Genomic DNA, 26054 nt, shown 5'->3' with positions numbered 1-26054 from the left:
TTTTGTCAGGTTTGTCAAAGATCAAATGGTTGTAGATGTGTGGTGTTATTTCAGAGGCCTCTGTTCTGTTCCATTGGTCTATGTATCTGTTTTGGTACCAGTACCATGCTGTTTTGGTTACTGTAGCCTTGTAGTATAGTTTGAAGTCAGGTAGCGTGATGCTTCCAGCTTTGTTCTTTTTGCTTAGGATTGTCTTGGCAATGCAGGCTTTTTGGTTCCATATGAACTTTAGTTTTTTCCAATTCTGTGAAGAAAGTCATTGGTAGTTTGATGGGGATGGCATTGAATCTATAAATTACTTTGGGCAGTATGGCCATTTTCACGATATTGATTCTTCCCATCCATGAGCATGGAATATTCTTCCATTTGTTTGTGTTCTCTTTTATTTCATTGAGCAGTGGTTTGTAGTTCTCCTTGAAGAAGTCTTTCACATCCCTTTTAATTTGGATTCCTGGGTATTTTATTCTGTTTGTAGCAATTGTGAATGGGAGTTCACTCATGATTTGGCTCTTCGTTTGTCTCTTAATGGTGTATAGGAATGCTTGTGATTTTTGCACATTGATTTTGTATCCTGATACTTTGTTGAAGTTGCTTATTAGCTTAAGGAGATTTGGGGCTGAGACGATGGGGTTTTCTAAATATACAATCATGTTGTCTGCAAACAGGGACAAGTTGACTTCCTCATTTTCTAATTGAATACCCTTTATTTCTTTCTCTTGCCTGACTGCCCTGGCCAGAACTTCCAACACTATGTTGAATGGGAGTGGAGAGAGAGGGCATCCTTGTCTTGTGCCAGTTTTCAAAGGGAATGCTTCCAGTTTTTGCGCATTCACTATTATATTGGCTGTGGGTTTGTCATAAATAGCTATTATTTTGAAATATGTTCCATCAATACCTAGTTTATTGAGAGTTTTTAGCAGGAAGGGCTATTGAATTTTGTCAAAGGCCATTTCTGCATCTATTGAGATAATCATGTGGTTTTTGTCACTGGTTCTGTTTATGTGATGGATTATGTTTATTGCTTTGCATATGCTGAACCAGCCTTGCATCCCAGGGATGAAGCCCACTTGATCATGTTGGATAAGCTTTTTGATGTGCTGCTGGATTTGGTTTGACAGTATTTTATCGAGGATTTTCACATTGATGTTCATTAGGGATACTGGCCTAAAATTCTTTTTTTGTTGTGTCTCTGCCAGGCTTTGGTATCAGGATGATGTTGGCCTCATAAAATGAGTTGGGGGGGGTTCCTCTTTTTCTATTGATTGGAATAGTGTCAGAAGGAATGGTAGCAGCTCCTCTTTGTACCTCTGGTAGAATTTGGCTGTGAATCCTTCTGGTCCTGGACTTTTTTTGGTTGGTGGGCTATTAATTATTGCCTCAATTTCAGAGCCTGTTATTGATCTATTCAGAGATTCAACTTCTTCCTGGTTTAGTCATGACAGAGTGTATGTGTCCAGGAATTTATCCATTTCTTCTAGATTTTCCAGTTTATTTGCATAAAGGTATTGTCTGATGGTAGTTTGTATTTCTATGGGATTGGTGGTGATATCCCCTTTATCATTTTTTATTGCATCTACTTGATTCTTCTCTCTTTTCTTCTTTATTAGTCTTGCTAGCCGTCTACTAGTTTTGTTGATCTTTTCAAAAAACCAGCTCCTGGATTCACTGATTTTTTGAAGGGTTTTTTGTGTCTCTATCTCTTTCAATTATGCTCTTAGTTATTTCTTGCCTTCTGCTAGCTTTTGAATGTGTTTGCTCTTGCTTCTCTAGTTTTTAATTGTGATGTTAGGCTGTCGATTTTAGATTGTTCCTGCTTTCCTTTGTGGGCATTTAGTGCTATAAATTTCCCTCTACACACTGCTTTAAATGTGTCTCAGAGATTCTGGTATGTTGCGTCTTTGTTCTCATTGGTTTCAAAGAACATCTTTATTTCTGCCTTCATTTCGTTATGTACCTAGTAGTCATTCAGGAGCAGGTTGTTCAGTTTCCATGTAGTTGTGCGGTTTTGAATGAGTTTCTTAATCCTGAGTTCTAGTTTGATTGCACTGTGGTCTGAGAGACAGTTTGTTGTGATTTCTGTTCTTTTACATTTGCTGAGGAGTGCTTTACTTCCAATTATGTGGTCAATTTTAGAGTAAGTGTGATGTGGTGCTGAGAAGAATGTATATTCTGTTGATTTGGGGTGGAGAGTTCTGTAGATGTCTATTAGGTCTGCTTATTGCAGATTAGAGTTCAGGTCCTGGATATCCTTGTTAACCTTCTGTCTCGTTGATCTAATATTGACAGTGGGGTGTTAAAGTCTCCCATTATTATTGTGTGGGAGTCTAAGTCTCTTTGCAGGTCTCTAAGGACTTGCTTTATGAATCTGGGTGCTCCTGTATTGGGTGCATGTGTATTTAGGATTCTTAGCTCTTCTTGTTGAATTGATCCCTTTACCATTATATAATGGCCTATTTTGTCTCTCTTTTGATCTTTGTTGGTTTAAAGTCTGCTTTATGAGAGACTAGGATTGCAACCCCTGATTTTTTTTGCTTTCCATTTGCTTGGTAGATCTTCCTCCATCCCTTTATTTTGAGCCTCTATGTGTCTCTGCATGTGAGATGGGTCTCCTGAATTCAGCACACTGATGGGTCCTGACTCTTTATCCAATTTGCCAGTCTGTGTCTTTTAATTGGGGCATTCAGCCCATTTACATTTAAGGTTAATATTGTTATGTGTGAATTTGATCCTGTCATTATGATGTTCGCTGCTTATTCTGCCCGTTAATTAAGGCAGTTTCTTCATAGCATCGACAGTCTTTACAATTTGGCATGTTTTTGCTGGGGCTGGTATCAGTTGTTCCTTTCCATGTTTAGTGCTTGTTTCAGGAGCTCTTGTAAGGCAGGCCTGGTGGTGACAAAATCTCTCAGCATTTGCTTGTCTATAAGGGATTTTATTTCTCCTTCACTTATGAAGCTTAGTTTGGCTGTATATGAAATTCTGAGTTGAAAATTCTTTTCTTTAAGAATGTTGAATATTGGCCTCCATTCTTTTCTGGCTTGTAGGGTTTCTGCCAAGAGATGCGCTGTTAGTCTGATGGTCTTCCCTTTGTGGGTAACTCGGCCTTTCTCTCTGGCTGCCCTTAACACTTTTTCCTTCGTTTCAACCTTGGTGAATCTGACAATTATGTGTCTTGGGGCTGCTCTTCTCAAGGAGTGTCTTTGTGGTGTTCTCTGTATTTCCTGAATTTGAATGTTGGCCTGCCTTGCTAGGTTGGGGAAGTTCTCCTGGATAATATCCTGCAGAGTGTTTTCCAACTTGGTTCCATTCTCCCTGTCACTGTCAGATACACCAATCAAACATAGATTTGGTCTTTTCACATAATCCCATATTTCTTGGACGCTTTGTTCGTTTCTTTTTACTTTTTTCTCTAACCTTGTCTTCTCTCTTTATTTCATTAATTTGATCTTCAATCACTGATACCCTTTCTTCCACTTGATCGAATCGGCGATTGAAGCTTGTGCATGCATCACAAAGTTCCCGTGCCACGGTTTTCAGCTCCATCAGGTCATTTAAGATCTTCTCTACACTGTTTATTCTAGTTAGCCATTCATTTAACCTTTTTTCAAGGTTTTTAGCTTCCTTGTGATGGGTTACAACATTATCTTTTAGCTCAGAGAAGTTTGTTATTACCGACCTTCTGAAGCCTACTTCCGTCAACTCGTCATTCTCTGTCCAGCTTTGTTCCGTTGCTGGCGAGGAGCTGTGATCCTCTGGAGGGGAAGAGACGCTCTGATTTTTAGAATTTTCAGCTTTTCTGCTGGTTTCTCCCCATCTTTGTGGTTTTATCTACCTTTGGTCTTTGATGTTGGTGACCTACAGATGGGGTTTTGGTGTAGATGACCTTTTTGTTGATGTTGATGCTATTCCTTTCTGTCTGTTTGTTTTCCTTCTAACAGTCAAGTCCCTCAGCTGCAGGTCTGTTGGAGTTCCACTCCAGACCTTGTTTGCCTGGGTATCACCAGCGGAGGCTGAAGAACAGCAAATATTGCTGCTTGATCCTTCCTCTGGAAGCTTCGTCCCAGAGAGGCAACACCCTATATGAGGTGTCTGTTGGCCCCCACTGGTAGGTGTCTCCCAGTTAGGCTACATGGGGGTCAGGGACCCATTTGAGAAGGCAGTCTGTCCGTTCTCAGAGCTCAAACGCTGTGCTGGGAGAACCACTGCTCTCTTAAGAGTTGTCAGACAGGGACATTTAAGTCTGCAGAAGTTTCTGCTGCCTTTTGTTCAGCTATGCCCTGCCCACAGAGGTGGAGTCTAGATGCATTAGGCCTTGTTGAGCTGCGGTGGGCTCTGCCCAGTTTGAGCTTCCTGACTGCTTTGTTTACCTATTCAAGCCTCAGCAATGGTGGACGCCCTTCCCATAGCCAGGCTGCCACCTTACAGATCGATCCCAGACTGCTGCACTAGCAGTGAGCAAGGCTCCTTGGGCATTGGACCCATTGAGCCAGGCATGGTAGAGAATCACTTTGTCTGCTGGTTGCTAAGACCTTGGGAAAAGTGCAGTATTTGGGCAGGGGGTGTCCCGTTCTTCCAGATAGTCTGTCACGGCTTCCCTTGGCTAGGAAAGGGAAATCCCCCGACCCCTTGTGCTTCCCGGGTGAGGCAGTTCCCTGCCCTGCTTCAGCTCGCCCTCTGTGGGCTGCACCCACTGTCCAGCCAATCCCAATGAGATGAACCAGGTACCTCAGTTGGAAATGCAGAAGTCACTTGTCTTCTGTGTCGATCATGCTAGGAGCTGCAGACCAGAGCTGTTCCTATTCGGCCATCTTGGCAACTCCCTTTTTAACATTTTTTTTTGAGATGGAGTCTCACTCTGTCACCCAGGCTGGAGTGCAGTGGTGCAATCTTGGCTCCCTGCAACCTCTACCTCCTGGACTCAAGCAATTCGCCTGCCTCAGTCTCCCAAGTAGCTGAGATCACAGGTGCACACCTGGATAATTTTTGTATTTTTAGTAAAGACAGGGTTTCGCCATGATAGCCAGGCTGATCTTGAACTCCTAACCTCAGGTGATCTGCTGCCTTGGCCTCCCAAAGTGCTGGGATTACAGGCGTGAGCCACCATGCCTGGCCTTTATTTTTTTTTAATTTGAAATTTATTATAGTATATGGTTTAAAGTAAGACTTCAACGTTTATTGTCCCCCCAAATAGCTAACAAGTATTCCATTACTATTTATTGAATAATCTCCACTTGTCTGATGGATTTATAATGCCTCTTTTCTGACATATTACATTTTTATTGCTATCAGGGGCTATTTCTAGGCTTCATGTGCTATTCTTGAATCTGGCTGTTCTTGAGCCATTAAAACTCACACTAAATTATTACATCACTAATATGATTCCATCAATAAGCCCAAAATTAACTTAGTAAGTACTGATATTTTACAGAAAATGTGTTTCTATCTACAATCATTCATTTAATCATTCATTCAGATCCTTTACAACTTTGAATAGTTTTTATGTTTTCTTTGATAGTTCCTATTATCTTTTTGTTAAGGGTATTCCTAGACATTTTATTTATTTATTTTTTGAGATGGAGTCTTGCTCTGTCACCCAGTCGAGTGCAGTGGTGTGATTTTCACTCACTGCAACCTCCGTCTCCTGGGTTCAAGTGATTCTCGTGCCTCAGCCTCCCGAGTAGCTGGGACTACAGGTGTGTGACACCATGCCTGGCTAATTTTTGTATTTTCAGTAGTGACGGGGTTTCATCATGTTGGCCAGGCTGGTCTTGACTCCTGACCTCAGGTGAGTCGCTCACCTCAGCCTCCCAAGCTGCTTGGATTATAGGCATGAGCCACCGCCCCCGGCCAACATTTTATTTTGATTGTTGCTGCTGGAAAATTTTAGAATTCTTAATGCCTTCCATTTGGTCTTCACCAGAAACTGGAAAATCCTGAATCACTGATTTAAACAGATGAGGTGAAAAGAACTAGAAGAACCACTGTGAACAGATAAGGTATCTTGAACCTTGGGAGTTGCTCTATGTGGTGGCTAAAATAGTTCTCTGGAAATATCTGTCTGTCTCTCTGAGACCATATAGTTTCCAGGCTCAGCATTTAGTTTCCTCAACATTTAAAATTAGATATTAAAAAAATCTGTTACATAATAGAAACATTTTTAATCATTCAAAACATTTTTGTGATAGAATTACCCAGAAAAAGACAGCACTGGCACAGAGGGTTATCCGTATACATTTTCCCCAGGCAGTAAAGGGAATGCGTTCTTCTTCCTAATTACAAAAACAAAAAAGTTTAGTCAATCAAGGGATTACTGTAATAAAATTATTTTTCTCCTGACTGGCCAATAAATCTTAGACTTAATTTTAAAAAATTAGTTTGCAAGCATAGTCTCCTTACTCATAATTGCAATTTTTTGTTAACAATTTCAAAGTCACACATCACAAAACACGTGCAGTATTCATTTTAATAAGTTTTTGGAAAATGCAAGCATGAATAAACTGTTTATCGGCCACGACCCGAGCTCAGGAATCTGGGTGTCTGATGGTGCCAAGCTGCAAAGCTATAGTTCTGGGCTTGTCTTAGGTTTTAGAAATCACTGTGATGATAGCGCAGAGCCCAGGCAGGACAAAAAGTTTCCTAGATGTCTGCAAATACTAGGTATCCACTATATGTTTCTTTGTTGGGCTTTATATATTAACTTTGAATAAATTTCTAAAGGATTTCCATTTTATAGTTCATAAAAATATATTTAAATTCTTAAGAGTAGAAATCAACCCTCTACATGATTTACCTGTATTGTAAGAGCAGCCTAATAACAGCTGCAAATACTTACAGAGTATTTAACTCTGTGCCAGGCACCATTCTAAGTAGCTTCTATACATTAACTCAATCCTTAGCTGCAATCATGAGGAAACAACTGTATTATTTCCATTTTATAGATGAGGTCACTGAGGCACTGGGAAGTTAACTAATTTGTCCAAGATCATCCAACTAGTAAGTTGCCGTGTTCAGACATGAACTCTGGCATCAGAGACCACCATCCCACTATAGGCCTCTCTAAACAAAGGGAGGGTATGTGGGCAACAAAAGTGAAACGAGGAATCACCATAAACAAAAAGGAAGCTTCACTTGCAATGTTTTAACAAGCAACATTTCAAGGGAAATTTAACTTATAAGCTGGCAATTTTAACTATAAAATTGGCAGGTTTAAATGACCAAATTGTCTTTTTTTTCAGTATTTTTCCCATGTTGCTGGTATTATAAGATTTTTTAGTGCTCAACGACTTCATAAACATCTAATTTTGTTTAAGTTTCGGCTTTCATTTCTGGATATACAATCTTTCAACATATGCTTTGACCCTGTCCTCTCTAGTAAACAGCAGGAACTATTCATAATGGGGATTATTTGAAGCTTTTACATTGTGAAAGACAGATGTCACTTTCTACTGGTAATTGAACCTCGTTTTTTCCCATTTGTAAAAGGAAGAGGTTGAACTGTTCCCTCTGGTTCCTTTTAGTGCCAACATTTTGTAAATCTGTGATTCAATTTATAAAACCTATAGTTGGGAACATTTTCAGACATTCTTGGTAAAAGCATTTTCTTTCCAAGAGCTATTCGTATTCAGAACCTACTGTTCTTATGCTGATGACTGCAAGTACAATCAGCTCAAAGTTTTCTGTGTTGATGGAAAGATGCAAGAATGCAGATGATTTAAAAATCATCTTTCAGGGACTTTGGAATATTTATACAGACAGAATATAGTTTTTTATTTTTGGAGCAGTGGTAGCAAGCAGCAAATCTACCTTTCCAATGACATAAAATACCTAGCACAGTACCTAACAGAGTTGGACCTCAAAAAATACTTTCCTTCTTCCTGCATCCTTTCTCCAACTTTAGGATAAAGGCCACACCACTTTCTGCACATCCCGACCAGAGAGTGGGGCAGTGACTGAGGCTTACTGCAAGATAAAGGGGCAGCTGGTCTAGGAAGAATAAGGGGCTGGAATAATGAAAGTATATGTGAAAAATTGAGAATCAACTATAACAACCAGTGCCTCTTTCCTTATATCTCTATGTCACAGTAAAAATTATTTTTTTTTGTATTTTTACTGTTTTTATGAAAGAAGGGACCCCATTTATCTCCTGAGTCTACTGTTCTAAGCAATGCTTCTTCACTTTGGCTGCACATCAGAATCACCAAAGGAGCTTTAAAAAACCCCTGTGCTCAGAATACCCCCAGGTTACTAAGTACCAGAGTATGTAGTGATGGAACTCAGGTATCAATATTTTTTAAGCTCCCCCAAGTGATTCTAATGTGCAGCCAAGGAGGAGAACCACAGCAGTAAGTAGATTAAACTGCACCTAAATACGACCCTGCTTACCTGAGTAATCTCATTTATCACTATGTGAGTACATCGTGCTTCATATTCTGGTCGGGCTTGTTCTTCCTGCTGTAACTCAACAGTATCCCATTCATACTCAAGTTCTGCCTGGCGTCGCTTCCAAAACTCCAAAAACAAGGTAACTAACAGAGAGACAGAACAGCTTGTGTGGATTTTCAATGATGACTGATGTTTCAGAAATCCATACTGAATAATATTAATTATCCATTGTACTGGCCTGTTTTCACACTGCTATAAAGAACTACCTGGACTGGGTAATTTATAAAGGAAAGAGGTTTAATTGACTCACAGTTCTGCATGGCTGGGGAGGCCTCAGGAAACTTAAAATCATGGTGTAAGGCGAAGGGAAAGCAAAACATGTCTTACATGGCAATAGGAGAGAGAGAGCAAGGAGGAAAGTGCCACAGCTTTAAACCATCAGATCTCATGAGAACTCACTCACTATCATGAGAACAGGATGGGGGAAATCCACCCCCATGATCCAATCACCTCCCACCAGGCCCCTCCCCTGACACGTGGGGATTATAGTTCGACATGAGATTTGGGTGGGGACACAGAGCCAAACCATATCATCCATAATACTTTTGTATATGGCAAATCAAATCTAAATTATAGGAGATACTACTATTTAAAAGGGAAAAACATGATTTTAAAGAAAATGTTGGTAATTTACAACATTATGAAACAGACTATAGATTCTGGGAAAGGCAATGTGATGGTCAGAAGACATGTGAGTATGTCTGACACTGAAGCGTATGTTCCAGCACCTTATTGCCAACTAAAACACAAATAATAATCACAGTTCCAAAGGAGCTCATGGTCCACCCTTCATCTGCTTTTCCACGCACCCTCATTCTTGTACTCTCCTTTCCTTCCTAAGGGCCTACAGGAGAAGAGGAATACTTTAGGATGTCCCAAATAAATTAATATTCATTCATACGGAAAACTGGTATTTTTCTCAATCTTATATAAAGTATGACTAAAATAATTTTTTAGGAATCATTTTTCAGAATTTTTAACTTTAAATACTAAATAAAAACATTAAATGTTAATTGAAAATATGCAGTTTCAGGGTAAATACCCTATGCCCTTCTTCTAATCAGACTGCGAACCCTAAGTCCTTCCTATAAAGAAATTCTGTAATCACCACTCTTCTATTTACAAACATTCTTTCAGTGTCTACTATCAGCCGGGAATAAAGAGAAAACAAGACACAGTCCCTGCTTCAAGGAGCTCCTAGGCATATGGGAATTATACTGTCCTTGAAGTGACAGGTATAGTTGATTATTAAGAGGGCTATGATAAAGGTAAGCACAGGTTGCTCTGGGCACATAGAACCAGAACATTTAACTGGGTGTTTCGGGGAAGGCCATCCCAGAGGAGGGGACCACTGTGATGAGTCTTGAGATGCCTTGGAGCTGATCAGGTGAAGGTGGTGGTGGGTGGAACACTAAGGCCACCTGCTCCCAGGGAGCTGCACATGCAAAGGCACGGAGGCCAGAGGGCCAGGTACTTTCCCAAAACTGCAAATAATCTGGTAGTAAGCGAAAGGTGTGATGGAGGTGGGGCAGCCAGGTAAGAGCTCTGCAGGGGCACATCACAAAGGGTTTTCTGTGCTTTGAAAGGAGTTTAGAGAGTTTAACGTACAGATGGAGGAGACTTTGAAGGTAGTCTAGAGTGAGACTAGGGGCAGGGAGACCTGCTGGCAGGTACATGATGCAGCAGGATCCTTGAGGGACGTTGAGCAGGCAGACGGATGGATGCAGGTATGACAGATGGATGTAGGTATGACAGAAGGATGCTAGACAGGTTTCTGGCTCAGGCAATATCCTAACTTCTAGTGGCATGCCTTGGAAATAGGAAGTGTGTTAAGAAGGTCAAGTGTGCAAGAGGAGACAACTGGTTTGGTTATGATCAGATGAAATGTATGTGGACTACTCAAGAAGAAATGTCCAGTAGAGAGGCAAAAGTCTACAACGTAGGAGGAAGATCTGGATTGAGCTGGATTTTCATTGTTTTAAGTGGCAACTGGGGCCATGAGAGAATAAGATCATTAAATGAGGCAGGGTAGTAATCACACTCTGGCTGCACGTAAGAAGGACCAGGGAGCTTTTACAAAATACTGAGCCCAGGTACCACCCTGTAAATTATGATTTTTGGTCTGGAATGGGGCCTGAGCATAGTTGTTTTGTTTTTGTTGTGTTGTGTTTTTAAGGTTTAATACGCAGTCAGGGTGGTGGAGACTCACTGAAGTAGAGAGTGAAGAGAGCCAGAATGAAATCCTGCAGACCCTGCAGCAGGCAGCCTGAAATGCAGGAGGCAGTCTTGGGATGCACCTGTAAGGAGCAAGAATCCAACACTCCCCAGTGGCAAAGACAACTGAACATGTTTAAAAGCACTCACTTCCTACCAGTGTTTTGACTACTACTTTTCCAGTAAGTTAGAGTAGAAATAACCTGGATGTTGGAATCAGGATCAAATTGTTGAGTGTTTTATACAGAGGGTGATGGCTACTGAGAAACAACCCAGACATTTGTGCTTCTGTACCTGCCCAAGGGGAAATGAAATGAGTATTGGCTTCTTTGTCAATGGGATGGAAATCTAGAGGGCACCATGTCCTTTTGTGGACTGACATGTGACTGGCTGGTCTTGCTGCCCAGCTGAGCCATGCTGGTCTCAGGTGGCAGATACTCCCCAAAGAGACCCTGTTGGGAGGAATGAGCCACTCATGAGCCAACCCTCCCTAGGCTGCATATGAAGCAGCATAACATACACCACCCACTTACCAAAGCCCCCTAAGGTTCTGCATCTCCTTGATAAACTCCCATACATCTCCATCAACAGAGGACCCTACATTTTAATCTACGAAGAATCCTACTGCCAGTATTACATATGCCCCTGAAGCTTCCTCAGCTCTGTCTCCCACTCTATAATTATGAAATCATTCCAGCGGTCATGTGCATTCTCTCAGAAAGGGCCCATTTTATTCCCTTTGTCAACCCTTCTTCTGCCCTTCAAAATATTAATACATAGCACTCATGCATCCCGACCTATATCTGCTTCAAGGTCTACTGTCCATCATAACCACTGGAATGTCACCTTCACATGCGCAGGGATTTGGTTTTGTTCATAGCACAGAAGCACTAGGACATAGTAGGCACATAACAAATGAATGCACTGAATGAACAAACTGAAGGAAACCACCCAGAAACTGAAGGATTCCCCACCACCTGGGGAATAATCCACTCAGAGGTCCCAGCTGACTCCAACTGCTCACCTCTACACATAACCACCCACTCTCCTTACTTCCTGCTATGCTAGTCTACTTGGGCCTTCAGTACCTCCTGTACAGATGTACCTTGATTTATCGTGCTTTACAGATAGTGTTTTTATCTTCTTACAAATTGATGGTTTGTGGCAACCCCACGTTGAGCCTCTATCAATGCCATTTTTCCAACAACATGTACCTACTTTGTGTCACATTTTAGTAATTCTCACATTTCAAATTTTTCATTATTATCGTATCTTTTATAGTGGTCTGTGATAAGTGATCTTTGATGTTACTATTGTAATTGTTTTGGGGCAACATGAAGTGCACCTATATAAGATAGCAAAATTAACAAATGTGTGTGTTCTGACCATTCCACTGACTGGCTGCTCCCCCATCTCTCTGCCTCTCTTCTGGCCTCTCTATTCTTTGAGATGCAACAGTAGTGAAATTAGGCCAACTAATAACCCTACAATGGCTTCAAGGTGTTCAAGTGAAAGCAAGACTCACACATCTCTCACTTTAAATGAAAACTAGAAATTATTAAGTTTAGTGAGGAAGGCATATCGAAAGCTAGGCCTCTTGTGCCAGTTTGCCAAGCTGTGACTGCAAAGGAAAAGTTCTTGAAGGATATGAAAAGTACTACTCCAGTGAACACACAAATGATAAAAAAGTGAAACAACCTTATTGCTGATACGGAGAAAGTTTTAATGATCTGGACAGAAGACCAAACCAGCCACAATATTCCCTTAGACCAAAGCCTAATTCAGAGCCAGGCCGGAACCCTCTTTCATTCTATGAAGGCTGAGAGAGGTGAGGAAGCTGCAGAAGAAAAGTTTAAGCTAGCAGAGGTTGGTTCATGAGATTTAAGGAAAGAAATCATCTCCATAGCATAGAAGTGCAAGGTGAAGTAGCAAGTGCTTACTGGCAGCAAGTTATCCAGAAGATCTAGCTAAGATCATTGATGAAGGTAGCTACACAACAGACTTTCAAGGTAGATGAAATGCCTCCCATTGGAAGAAGATGTCATCTGGGACTTTCACAGCTAGAGAGGAGAAGTCAACACCTGGCTTCAGAACTTCTAAGGACAGGCTCACTCTCTTTTTAGGGGCTAATGCAGCTGGTGACCACACATTGAAGCCAGTGCTCATAGATCATTCCAAAAACCCTAGCGCCTTTAAGAATTATGTGAAATCTACTCTGCCTGTACTCTAAATGGAACAATAGAGCCTAGATGACAAGCACATCTGTTTATAACATGGTGTGTTGAATTATTTTAAGCCCATTGTTCATAAAAAATTACTCTTTTAAAAAAATTACGGCTCATTGGCAATGCGTCCATTCACCCAAGAACTCTGATGGAGATGTACAGAGATTAATATTTTCATGGCTATGAACACAACATCCATTGTGTAGCCCACAGATCAAGGAGTCATTTCAACTCTTACATTTTATTACTTAAGAAATACATTTAGTAAGGCTACAGCTGCCATAGACAGTAATTATTTGGCTAGATATTGGCAAAATAAACAGAAATCTTCTGGAAAAGATTCACCATTCTAGATGCCATTAAGAGCATTAACAATTCATGGGAGGAGGTGAAGATCTCAACATTAACAGGAGTTTAGAAGAAGTTGATTCTAACCCTCATGGATGACTTTGAGAAGTTCAAGACTTCAGTGGAGGAAGTCACTGCAGATGTGGTAGAAAGGGCAAGAGGAACTAGAAGTGGAGCCTGAAGATGTGACTGAACTGCTGTAGTCTCATGATCAAACTTGAAGGAATGAGAAGTTGCTTTCTATGGATCTGTAAAGAAAGTGGTTTCTTGAGATGGAATCTACTCCTGGTGAAGATGCTGTCATTATTGAAATAACAACAAAGGATTTAGAATATTACACAAACTTAGCTGATAAAGCTGTAGCAGGGTTTGAGAGGATTGACTCCAATTTTCAAAGAAGTTCTACTATGGGTAAAATGCTACCACACAGTATCACATGCTAGAGCACTCTTTTGTGAAAAAAGAGTCCACTGATGTGGCAAACTTCATTGTTGTCTTATTTTAAGAAATGTGCATAACTACCTAAACCTTCAGCAACCATCCTCCTACCTAATCAGTCAGCAGCCATCAACACCGAGGCAAGACCCTCTCCCAGCAAAAAGATGAACACTCTCCAAAGGCTCAGGTGATTGGCAGCATTTGTCGTAATAAAGTATTTTTTAATTAAGGTATGTACATTTTTTGACAATGCTATGCACACTCACTAGACTATAGTATAGTATAACCATAACTTTTATATGCACTGAGAAACCAAAAATTTGTGTGGCTCCCTTTACTGTGATATTCGCTTTCTTGTGGTGGTCTGGAACCTTACCCACAGTATCTCTGAGGTATTCCTGTACCTAGCAAGAGGCCAGGGTAACCCCAGACGGAGAATATACCATGAAGCATTGACAGTTTACTGGTGAGATCAAGCTTTAGCACCTTGACTGTGGGGAGGAGTCCAGGGTCAACATGCTGAAGGAATTATCACGTGTACTCTTCTACCTCACAGACTGCAAACATACTCTAACAGCATAACCATTTTTTAAAGGATGTTGTGACTAAGCACATTAAAATCTTGTTGCACTTTGACACCGGCATAAATGAAAAAACTGGTACTTATAAGCCTGTTAAAATTAGGCTGGAAGACTGGTGGTTTCTTATTTTTGCGATAGAAAGAAGGGTCTGCACCTGCGTCACATGAGGTGGAACCAAGGAGACAAAACTGACATTTTCTAACCCATTCTCATTTTTTTTCACAGCACCAAACAAAATAATGCAATTATGTCAGTAAAAACCAAATTATTTCTGCATCTTTCTCAAAGCTTGCTGCAACTTCATTAATATACACTGTATTTTGTCATCAATCTAAAGACTGATAATAGCCAAATTATTGGCAGAACTCTTATTCTCTGCTTGTCACTTTCTGTCTATGGGGCTTTAGGTAATTGGCTTAATCTCCCTGAGTGTCATCTTCTTCATCTTTAAAATCGGAGTGTGATAGCCACTCATTTACTCAGTACCTATCTAGTATCTATCTCAGTATCTATAAAGTATCAACAGGAGATAATTCATGATAATATTCTTAACTTTTCTCACAAAGAGCAACATAAGCAGCTCTAGTCGGTGCTATAAGGGAAGAACGGTGGATGTCCTCTTCCCTCCTCCCTGAATTTGAACATACTGGGTAAAATGCTTCTGTTTACGAAATTCTGAACTATAGGAAGCAGTTCTGCCTGGGAAATGATAGGATTGCAATGCAAGCAAGACATAGCCTGGTGTTAGCAAATCCTCAGCCTTGAAGGAAAACCCCTGGGAGCTGCAGCAACGGGTGAGTGTTTTAGTTCCTTATTTCACTCAGCCACAGATTCCGCAGGGTCTATGGAAGGCACTGCTAACCTAGTAGTCACCCAGTGTTTCAGAGTACTCCTGGGCCACGTCAGTGCTGACTCACAATGCTGTGTGTCCCAGATTGAGGGCACCAGGTCCTGGGGTGACAGTGCATGATCACAGACAGGAATTTCTGTTCTGTATCTTTTGCTCTCTCCCCCTGCAATAAGACAACTGATAGCACTCCAGCAGGGAGAAACACACTTCTGTTCTCTGGCAATCCAGAGGTGCTAGCTGATTAGACACAGTTAAAACTCTTACATCAACATATAATAAGAAAAGAGAAAGGTTGTCTGGAACTTGGGGATCAATAACAGCTCTTCCTCTTAATCAGGATATTATTATATCTAAACAAAATATGCATCAGATGAAGAAGATGCCCATATACATACAAAGGTTTCATAGCAGTAAAGTGTTAATGGTGTTATATCCTGCATTGTCTAAGGACAAGACACACTCTGAGAGATGGGAATGTTCTGGTTGCTGTAAGAGTTTGCTGCTGAAGGTCTAGGATGTTTTAACAGGCCTTGAAACCATTTAGGCCTCGTAACCCACAGAGGCAGAGAAGTTAGATGAACTTCCTCAGCCTTTATTGCAACTTTTTTTTTTTTTTTTTTTTTTTTTTAAGATGGAGTCTTACTCTGTTGCTCAGGCTGGAGTGCAGTAGTGTGATCTCGGCTCACTGCAAACTCTCCCTCCTGGATTCAAGCAATTCTTGTGCCTCAGTCTCCAGCTGGGATTACAGGTGTGCACCATCACACCTGGCTAATTTTTGTATTTTAGTAGAGGCGAGGTTTCCCCATGTTGGCCAGGCTGGTCTCAAACTCCTGACCTCAGAGATCCACCTGCCTCAGCCTCCCACAGTGCTGGGATTGCAGGCGTGAGCCACCACACCCAGCCGTTTATTCCAACTTTCTAATTCAAGGGCTAGAAACTCTCTTGCAGCTAGGGTTCCAGATCTGATTTTTTAAAATGCCTGTCAGAAGCATCTGTATGTCACTTAAGTCAGAAACTGGGCTGAATGGAGTCAGGGTGGTGGTAGCAGGAGCTGCATTATTTTGCTGGTGTGGACCCAGCAGAAGCAGCACAGGTCTGAAAGTAACAGTCACAGCAGCTGTTTTCTGATCCCCAAGTGCAGCTAGTTAGGCTTCCTGATTCCCCAGGTCCTTAGCCAGATGACTGGTGGTTTTCTGGAAATAAGTAGGCCTAGTTTAGAAGTCACCCCTCCAAGGTGAAAATTAAACATTGCAGTCATGCAGCCAAGAGTCTGATCCAGGGAGAATCAGGTGTAAGTAGGAAAGATGCAACAAGGAAGGGAGTGGGCAGAATGTGTTTAGAACCTTTACTTCAACCATGAGTTGGTGTTCAGGACTCTATGAATCAGTATGAGCAGGTGGGCTGCCTTGTCCTAAAAGGATGGACATTTTTAAGTTAAATATATGATTTATATTATATTCATTACAAAAGGTTTTCTACTCTCAACTTTCATAATTTCTAGGGAGCAGAAAAGTAAGTGCCATATGCATCTGGGCACAAAAAAGATGCTGCAGGAACATAATGGTGGTGATATGAATAACTTCACATAAGGCTGTAGCCTGTTTGGTTCTGCAATTTCAGACTTTCTGTAAAGTGGTTTACAGCAGTAGTTCTCAAAGCAGAAGTAACAAGGAAAGCCACACAAAGCACTTAAAGTTTATCATACATATCCTTAAAAATATACATACGATGCTATAGGCAGTGCTGAAATACTTTCTGCATTCTAAAATCATATAAAATAAAATCAGCAGCTAATGTGTAAGTCAGTTCTATAACCATGGTGTAGTTAATGATCAGAGAAGGGAAGGTTAGCTAGGAAATTTGAGGCTTGTCTTTCTAGTGTCAAAATTAACATTTTTTGCTTCATTTCAAATGTCTTCTTTAATTGGGGCTATCAGCATCCATTAGTTTATGCAGTTTAGTAGATGTGTTAGAATGTTATACATTATGATTCAACGCTGAGAGTACAGTTAATAGTTAAAATGCTGACCCATATGTTCAGCACCTAAGCTCTTACTGGACAGAAGTGGGGGAGGGGGGGACAGAGAAAGGTGTATTACAACGGAGGAGCACAGAGGATCTTAATACATATATTCAATCTTTATTCTTCTATGTGTCAAATATTAGCCAGAGTTTGGTCTCCAGCCAAAACATGCTAAATGGCTGAATGCCAATGTAACTGGGATGTTTGGCCACCTTACAGTGCACTTTATCCGTGGAGCGGCAACAAATATCTCTAAAAAGTGAGCAAAATAATTGGATTGTCTGTTCTGTGATCCATTTGGTAATTCTTCATAGGCACAATCACTACCAAACAGAAATACTGCTGAGGACACTGTAAATAACTGATTCTGTGAGTTACATATGTTGACGTGTTGTCCTTTAAAGAATAAGAAACTTGGTTCAGTTTTTTCCTCTGCCTTCCTATAACCTGAATTCTGTTGTTCCTCATACTTACATAATGAAATTGCAAATGCATCTAATTTTGAAAATGTAAATTTTTCTTCTATGTTAGAACATTCAGATCAATTAAACATTTAAAGTTGCATTTAAAGAAAATGATAATTGCCTCATTGTATTAATGATTCTATCCCAAAGTAAATAATATACAGTGTTAAAGTTCCCATATGGGAATTAGATCCTGTAGAATTATATCTGTTCTAGTTAGTAAGTCGAGTTTGTTGTTATTATACGAGTAGCAGATACTCATTAAATATCCGCTCACAAAGAAGTGTATGAGGAAGAAAGCTCACCCATAATCACCGTGTTGCTGCTTCCTCCTGACCTCCACCCCCATAAAAGTTAGGTTGTATCACACTGTGGGGGCTGTTGCAATAATGGCTTCCAACAAATCATGCCTCCTACATTCAAGCCACTGGGTAGTACACTCCCACCACCCCACATTGATGCTGGTTTGGCCATATGACTTACTTTGGCTGATGGGACATTAGCTAACTTGATGTAACAATAGGCTTAAAAATGCATATGCACCGAAGCTTGTCCTCTCTTCTCTTTGGAACCCCGAAACCAAGAATCCTGGGCTAGCCTACTTGAAGATGAGACACCATGTGGAGCAGAGAAGCCTTCCCAGCCGAGCCCCACAGACCAAACCAGATTTCTAGTTGCAAGATCATCTATCCCCAGTGGAGCTGCCAGCTTACTAGAGAGTCAGCTGAGCCAATCCATGCCTGAAGAACCTCTCAGCTGACCCAGAGAATGATGAGAAATAATAAATATGAGAAATAAAGTTTGTTGTTTTAAGCCACTATATTTTGATGCAGATTTTAATATAGTAAAAGCTAACTGATACAATGTCCTCAGTTATAAATGGAATTCTAGGAGAGTTGAAGCCTGGGCAACACAAGATCCTAGAAGTGGGTTATTTTGATAGCCTACATAAAGCTGTATAATACTATCAAATTGAGTGCATTAAAAAAAAAAACTTACCCCATACTCCCATAAATACTGCAAAGACCAGGGTTCCAAAACTGTCAAAGATGCACAATTTCTGGAAAATATAGATGACATATAAATGAGTCATATCCTCCACTTATTAGGATTCAGTAAATATGAAATGCTTTGTCTATTCTACAGTCTTGAAGTTCTTTTCAAAGGTGATGCCTAGTTTAACAATCATCTATGATCATACACCATTCAATGTATCTACTACATACTTATAGATAAAATTTGATTCTTTTAAAAACAGTCTTTGCTGTATTAACCAGTGTATTTTCCAGTGAAACTTTGCATATCCCAATAAGGAAATAGGTATAGTTCCTAGAATTCCACTGAGTTTAAAGCCTCCATTGGGCTTGAATAACAGCCTCTTATGAGCTGTCATAATGGATTTGAGGAAGCAGTATGGCTCTACGAATACAATGATCCCTAAGCAACTTTTAGATTTATGATTCACATTTTATCATCATCCCACCCTGGTCAGAGGGTAAGTTTCAGAATTCCTGTTTTTCCTGTTAAGAGACGTACAAAGCTGAGGTTTATCTTGAAGTGGCTCTCCTCCAGGAGAGCTCTGTTTTCTTAAACCCAATGATGGCTTTTCTACCATCACTGACAGATGCTTCTATTGGAATAAAGGATGCACAGGTGCTTTTGCCAACATTACAATGAATACAATGATCATGAATGATAAATAACATATCTGGCCAAATAAGGCTTTATTCACTAGTTCTGCGAACTTTTATCCCTTTGCTAGTATATAAGCAGCCTATCTCCCTCTATGAGTTCCTGGAAAATATTTTAATTCGTTACTAATTTTTCATTAGTGAGCATTTTTACATTTCCTAAAAAAATACTATAAAGATAATGGAAAAAGTGACAAGCATATCTACTTTATGACAGATAATATAAAAGGACAGGGACTGGGTAGAAAAGCTATAGGTAAAAAAAAAAAAAACCTTTTCAAATGTTAAAAGAAAATTCAAAGCTGCTTCGAAGTAGAAAAGTCTACTTTGCTTTAGGTGATTTTTTGGGTTGCTCTTTATACTCATGTAAAGTGGATAAACCTTCATCTATGTAAAAACATTAGTTATTTTCATAAAAGAATAGCGACATTCTCATCCATCTGATTTTCAAGGCCCCCTCAATCATCCACATTGATTGTGATGAGAAAGCAAGCATAATCCTAAATTGTCTGTCATCCAATTATTCTTCTAAAACACCTCAAGGAAGACAGAATAAATGCATGCCTGCTCTGGGGAACAATCCTTTCCACCTACTCCTCTTATCCAGGGATTCCATAAGACCACATATTTCAAATCTTTTACCTTTGACTCTTATGGAACCGTCTTCTCCAAATTAACTTTTAATATTATGCCTTATCCTTTATTGTAAAATTATACGAAAGGTCCCATAAAAACAGTTCTGCATGCTGTAATACTATTATTGAAGATTCTGTCCAATGCCACTTCCATTTTAGGAATCAATGCAATCTTCTAAGTATTTGACAACACTCTACTTGCCTTGACGCTTCTGCCCACCTCTCCAAAAAGAAAATCCCACCTGTGAATTCTTAGCTCTACTCTTTTGAGAAAACGTCAATGGAAACACATCTGTCAGCACTAGAGGGAAAAATGGGAGCATTACGAAAGAGCAAGTGTACTGCCAATGTCAAGATCACTCCAGCTGCCTTGCTCAAGGTGACGGACAGGCCTAGCACTCTTATGAGAGGGAGTTAGGCCTGGATGAAGTTCGTATTCTTGCCACATGTGTGAGAATCCTGGACCCTTGAGAAAGAAATAGATGGCTGACTTCTTTGCTCTGTGTTCCATGAACTATGTGGAAGCAGGAAGTAAGGGGAAAAGGAAGCAAGGAGCTTACTTGGTAAGAAGCCTAGCTTAGCTTGCTAGGCAGGATAGCATAGAGAGGGCAAGACAGCTGTGTTAAGAGCGGTTTGAATCAGCATACTGCTTTAGTCACATAGAGCAGGAAAGAAAACAAAGAGCTGCATATGTAGGCATGATGATTTTAAGCAGAGAAACCAACTAGAATTTTGGGGGAAAAAATGACAATTTGTTATGCTTTCTTCCTGGAAAGAAGCAAAGTCAAAATTTTATAACTAAATACGTTTTTATGAACAAAATATTAGAACTTACCATGCTTCCCTTTTATCCTGCCAGCTAGAAAGCTAAGAATCTTATTCAATAATCACAGAAACAGTATGAATCCCTGTTATTTGCATAATTGTCTCCTAATTTCATATTTCTATTTTTAATTTGCTAAAAGGTAAGCATATCTGTAAATTAGTACTCTTTCCAAAAGAAAGATGTATAAATGAATACATAAATAAATGTACGAAGGAAAAAATAATTCACAAACAGAAAAGCCAGAAAAAGTGCTTTTTCTTTTTCAAACTTTTTTTTTTTCCATTTAGTCCTCTTACGCATACTCTTTTATGTTTCCTTCTTTTTGAAAATCATCCCAACAAGACTCAAGGGATTCTTCAGGAAACTGGAATAGAATTAAAGATTCAATTTTTTACTTTTTCAAAACAAAAAAATGCACACAGGGGTATATTTGAAAGTCATGGGCTTAAGGAGGGTAGGTGGAGCAGAAGAAAGAAGAAGAGGTGGGTGTGAGGAGTGTGAAGGAGAGAACTTCTTAAGGAAAATGAAACTTCCACTTGCATCTTTGTAGATGACAATCTGCCTCTGGTGTTACTGTTGGCATCTGCCTTAAAGCCAGTGCTTCAGGATACAGCTAACTAGTGCCCTTTAGCCTCTGAGTCAGCATCACTGGAAGCAGCTTCCCTCTTACTAGCTTCAAGTCTTTTACTCTATGTGATCTACAACAGATATTTATAGTCTAGAGTTTGTGTTGGTTTGGGAGAGGGGGCTTAATTTCTAAATTAAGTGTAAAAATCCATCTGTTGACAACACCCTGCAATCAGCTTAACTAAGTAGTGAAACAATTTCTCAAACAGAGCTGGATCTGAGTAAAGTGCCTGCAATGTCAGCTGGCAAAGAATATGGTAATGACGAGAAATGCAGATTTCTTATAAATTTCTGACTTTGCCAGTTACTAGGTGGGTGACTTTGGGCAGGTTATTTGATCTCCCAGATCGCCAGTATTTTACGCTGTAAAAATGGAGATAATACCTGTTCTGCCTATCTCATAGGGTTGTTGTATATGTCAAAAGTGGTAAGTATAAGAACTATGCAAAGTATGATATAGAAAGCGGCATCAGTATAACAGCAATACATTCCATTAAAATCTGACTTACATGGAGTAGGCCACAATGTTCTAGGGACACTAATGATTCCTAAACTCTCATGGTGGAACAAGGGGATAGAGAGAAGATCATCGGAGGAAAGCGTGGGTCAGGATTGTAAGGAAAATGCTCTGAAGTAAGCTGACCATCTTTCTATCTGTCCAGAGTTTCCAGCCTGCTTTCAGTAAGCTCCCTCCATTCTTCATGCTCGTCCTAAACCTCCCAAATTTTAAGAAGTCATAAAGCTCAGGACCATTTGCATGTATAAGGAGAGCTAGATGTGTTTTCTGGCAATGTTTTAAGACAAATACCTTTTTCATCACATATGAAACCCTTCTCATGCATAGTTACACAGACAGTCTAAATCTGACCATCAGGGTCTTTACAATCTAAGCATAGTTTTGGCACATGTTGAAAGGGGGAAAACAGAAGTACAGATTTCAGGTTTCCACTTACTTGAATTAAGGAAAATACTTACACAGGTTGAGTATCCCAAATCCAAAGTTTTTTGAGTACTGACATAATGTTCAGAGGAAATGCTCAAGGCAGCATTTCAGATTTTGGATTTTTGGATTAGGGATGCTCAACCCGTAAGTCTAAGGCAAATATTCCAAAATCCAAAATTCAAAATACCTTGGATCTCAAGCATTTCAGATAATGAATACTCAACCTGTAGTGAATCTATTAAAAAGTATGTATAAGATAAAATGGGTTTGAGATTTCTGCTTTGGTTACTTGAAATACTCAAATAGTTTAGATTCCACTATTATCTCACTGACACTCTATGAGATTTTATCTAAGGTCTTAAATCACAATTTTATTATTTGTAAAAGAGGAATAAAGCATTGTATATTAATGTCCAGAATGTTTGAAAGGTTAGTTGAAAAATATCTGAATTCCTCAGAGGAAAAAAGATACAATACTATGTTTTATCTAAATCAGCATTAGAAAAAAAATCTTTCATTAGGTATAAATATTGGGAATAGCAAAAATTACCTTTGAGGACTCGCAAGTAATATTGAGTTTCCAGAATGGACAAAGCCTATCACACTGAGGACACATTATGATCTTGCCACCAATATCAGGACGACAAACTTCTTTGCTAAAAAGAGAGAAATAAAACTTAATTTTAAAAAATTTAATCAATTTAAAGCAGCATGGTAAAATCTAATATCTATTCACAATAAGAAACAAAACTAAACCGATCTTGTAAAACTAGAAACAGACGTGAACTTCATTAACCTGATAAAGGTTTGTTACATAAAACTCATTAAAAATCATACTGAAAGTATTTCCTTTAGGTCAGGAATAAAGCAAAAGATTCTGCTATCACTGTTTCTTTTCAGCTGGAGGTCTCTGCCAGCATTGTATGTCAAGTAAAACAGGCCACAAGGATAGGCCAGGAAGAAAGAGAACTGTTATTACTAACAGATTACATGATTATCTATATAAATGACCTAATAGACCCTAAAGATAAATTATTAGAATTAATAAGTTGAGTAAAGGCCAGGTGCAGTGGCTCATGCCTGTAATCCCAGCACTTTGGGAGGCCGAGGTGGGTGAATCACCTGAGGTCATGAGTTCACCTGGCCAACATGGCAAAACCCTGTCTCTACTAAAAATACAAAAATTAGCAGAGCATGGTGGTGCATGCCTGTAATCCCACTTACTCAAGAGGCTGAGGCAGGAGAATTGCTTGAACCCAGGAGGTTGAGGTTGCAGTGAACTGAGATCATGCCACTGCACTCCAGCCTGGGTGACAGAGTGAGACTCTGTCTTAAAAAACAAAACAAACCAAAAATAAGTTGAGTAAAGTTTGCTGGATGCAAAATCAATAGCAAAATACACTCAGGGACACAAAAAGGAATTATGTCCCCATACACCTGTAATCATTAGGAAATAATTCTTTAAACATTTCAATAGTGTAAAAAATATAAAGTGTTCAGGAATAAATCTAATTCAAAATATGTTAAGATTTATAGGGAGAAAATAGAATTTTTCTGAAATGCAGTAAAGAAGGCCTACGCTATCATATTCACAATTTGTAATAATCAATATTTAAAGATATTAGTTATCTCCCATTTAAGCTATAAATTTAGTGGAAAAGCAAAGGCTCAGAACAGTCAAAATACTTCTGAAGACAAAGGCATTATGGGAGAGGTTAAGAAAAACTGACCAACAGAAGAAAATAAAGAGGTCAGAAACAGACCTCTTGCCTATATAAAAACTGATTTATACCAGAGCTGGCCAAGCAAATTAGTAAAGTGAGAACTGACATTTCAGTAAAACAGATCTGGTACAACAGGATATCCATATGAACAAACATAAAATTGAACCCGTAATCATATTCTATATACATCAATTCCAGGTAGAAAATGAGAATGCCAACGTACCAACTTACTAGAAAAAAAAATGCAGATAACCTCAGAGTAAGGAGATGTATAAACAAGAAACCCAAAAGCATAAACCACAAAGAAAAATATTGATACATTCAAGATATTTTAAAAGAATGTCATTAAAAAATAACATTAAAGGGAGAAAAATATAAGCCACAAATTGGTAAAAGTTTTGCAGACATAAAAATGACAGGATTATTTGTCAGAGTATTTAAAGGACTCCTACAAATTAAAACAAAAAAAAAAAACCTCCAAGTAACATTGCATGCTGCTCCCTCTAGGAGAAGCCATTCAGATAGGCTAGGCTTGTATGTAACTAGGACTGGAGCTGTGCAGTTAGGTGGTCTTACAAATAACTAAGGAAAAACAAATAGGAATGGGAAGCTTTCCTAGAATAGCTGAGTAAAGATCTTGGAAAACCCTCTCCCTCCATAAAAGCAATGAGAACACTGGCAAAAATTGTCAAAATCAGCCTTTGCAGAATTCTGGAAATTAACCAAGTGCTTGATGTCATCTGAGGAGCATTTATTTGAAGAAAACTGGCTAAATCTCTATAAGAATGATGACGCCTGTTAACCTGACTGATTCCCGACCCCATCTCCCTAGCTTCGTGGTAGCCTTAAAAACCAACAGCCTTGTAACTATAGAAGCTGTGAAAAATAGCAGCCTAGCAGCCACTGAAGGGGAAGAAGTAGTCTAAAGCTACCCCAAAAACCCCATCCTCAGAGAACTCTTACTATTTGACCTGACTACCAGCTCCCCCAAAAAGCTCCATGTGCAGGATTTGTCATTCTTTTTAAACCTCATACTCAGAGCTCATACTGTGAACAGCACTATCACCAAAGTGTCTGTTGAAAGCAATTGGCAAGAATTATTTTACATTGTAGCTGCTTGAGGCAGTGATACCAGTAGAGGTTAACAAGAGGTCAACCAAAGAACTTAAAAGGAAAAATTAGGAAATGAAATGTGCACAGGGGGCTCTAAAAACCTCCAACATATTCCTGAGATTGCAGAAGGCCATGCACATGTGTAGGACAGTGCACAGGGCCAAGAAAGACATGAGAAAACCTTAATCCCTTACCTCTGGCTGACTTTGAGGTTCTGCACTGGCAGGAAGGAAAAGCTAAGGAAGAGCTGAAAACTACCTGCTGGAGCGTTGAACACATTTCTTCAATACCCACTCACACACAGCCATGAGATGAGGCAAAGGCAGAGAAATGAAAATTACTGGTACTTGGCATTTAATGCAGTCACCAGCTAATCCAATCATTAGCTAACAACAAAACTTATTGAACATAGACTTCAGTGGTCACACATGACAAAGACAAGTAGTTCAGGAAAGTAAACAAAGGGAAGCAGCAGTAGCAGTGATAATAATAAACAGAAGCAACAACAAACCCTGAAGAGGGAAAATATCTGATTTCCAGATTTGCTACATTATAATACTTAAAATGCCCAGTTCTCAATGTAAAATTACAAGATACACCAAGAAATGGAAAAGTACGGTCCTAACACAGAGAGGAAAAAGCAGTTGGTAAAACTGTCCCTGAGGACACCCAGATATTGCATTTATTAGACGAAGACTTTTTATATTTAGCAGTTATACATATTTGGAGAACTAAAGGAAATCTTGCCTAAAGAATTAAAGGAAGCACGACAAAGAGAATATCAATAGAGATAGGAATTATTAAAAAGAACTAATTAGCAAAGTACAATAACTAAAATAAAAAAATCATTAGAAGGGCTCCTCAGCAGACATGAAATAGCAGAAGAATCAGCAAACTGAAAGCTAGGTCT

At 39.5% G+C, this 26054-nt stretch overlaps 1 protein-coding gene across 1 annotated transcript in view; it reads right to left on the bottom strand.

Annotated features, from left to right (window-relative positions):
• Window positions 1-26054, bottom strand: part of ANO6 (anoctamin 6) — a 214361-nt gene that overhangs the window by 35771 nt on the left and 152536 nt on the right. The window contains exons 9-12 of the mRNA XM_003252262.4: window positions 22858-22963; window positions 18585-18645; window positions 8383-8525; window positions 6192-6269 (exon numbers count right to left, since the gene is read on the bottom strand). Of these exons, the coding sequence (XP_003252310.2) occupies window positions 6192-6269; window positions 8383-8525; window positions 18585-18645; window positions 22858-22963 (388 nt within the window). The remainder of the gene's footprint in view (window positions 1-6191; window positions 6270-8382; window positions 8526-18584; window positions 18646-22857; window positions 22964-26054) is intronic.

Source organism: Nomascus leucogenys, chromosome 11 (genome assembly GCF_006542625.1).
Source record: "Nomascus leucogenys isolate Asia chromosome 11, Asia_NLE_v1, whole genome shotgun sequence".
Taxonomy (NCBI): Eukaryota; Metazoa; Chordata; class Mammalia; order Primates; family Hylobatidae; genus Nomascus; species Nomascus leucogenys.
Note: the sequence above shows the minus strand (reverse complement) of the source record. Positions and strands in the feature narration are given on the sequence as shown.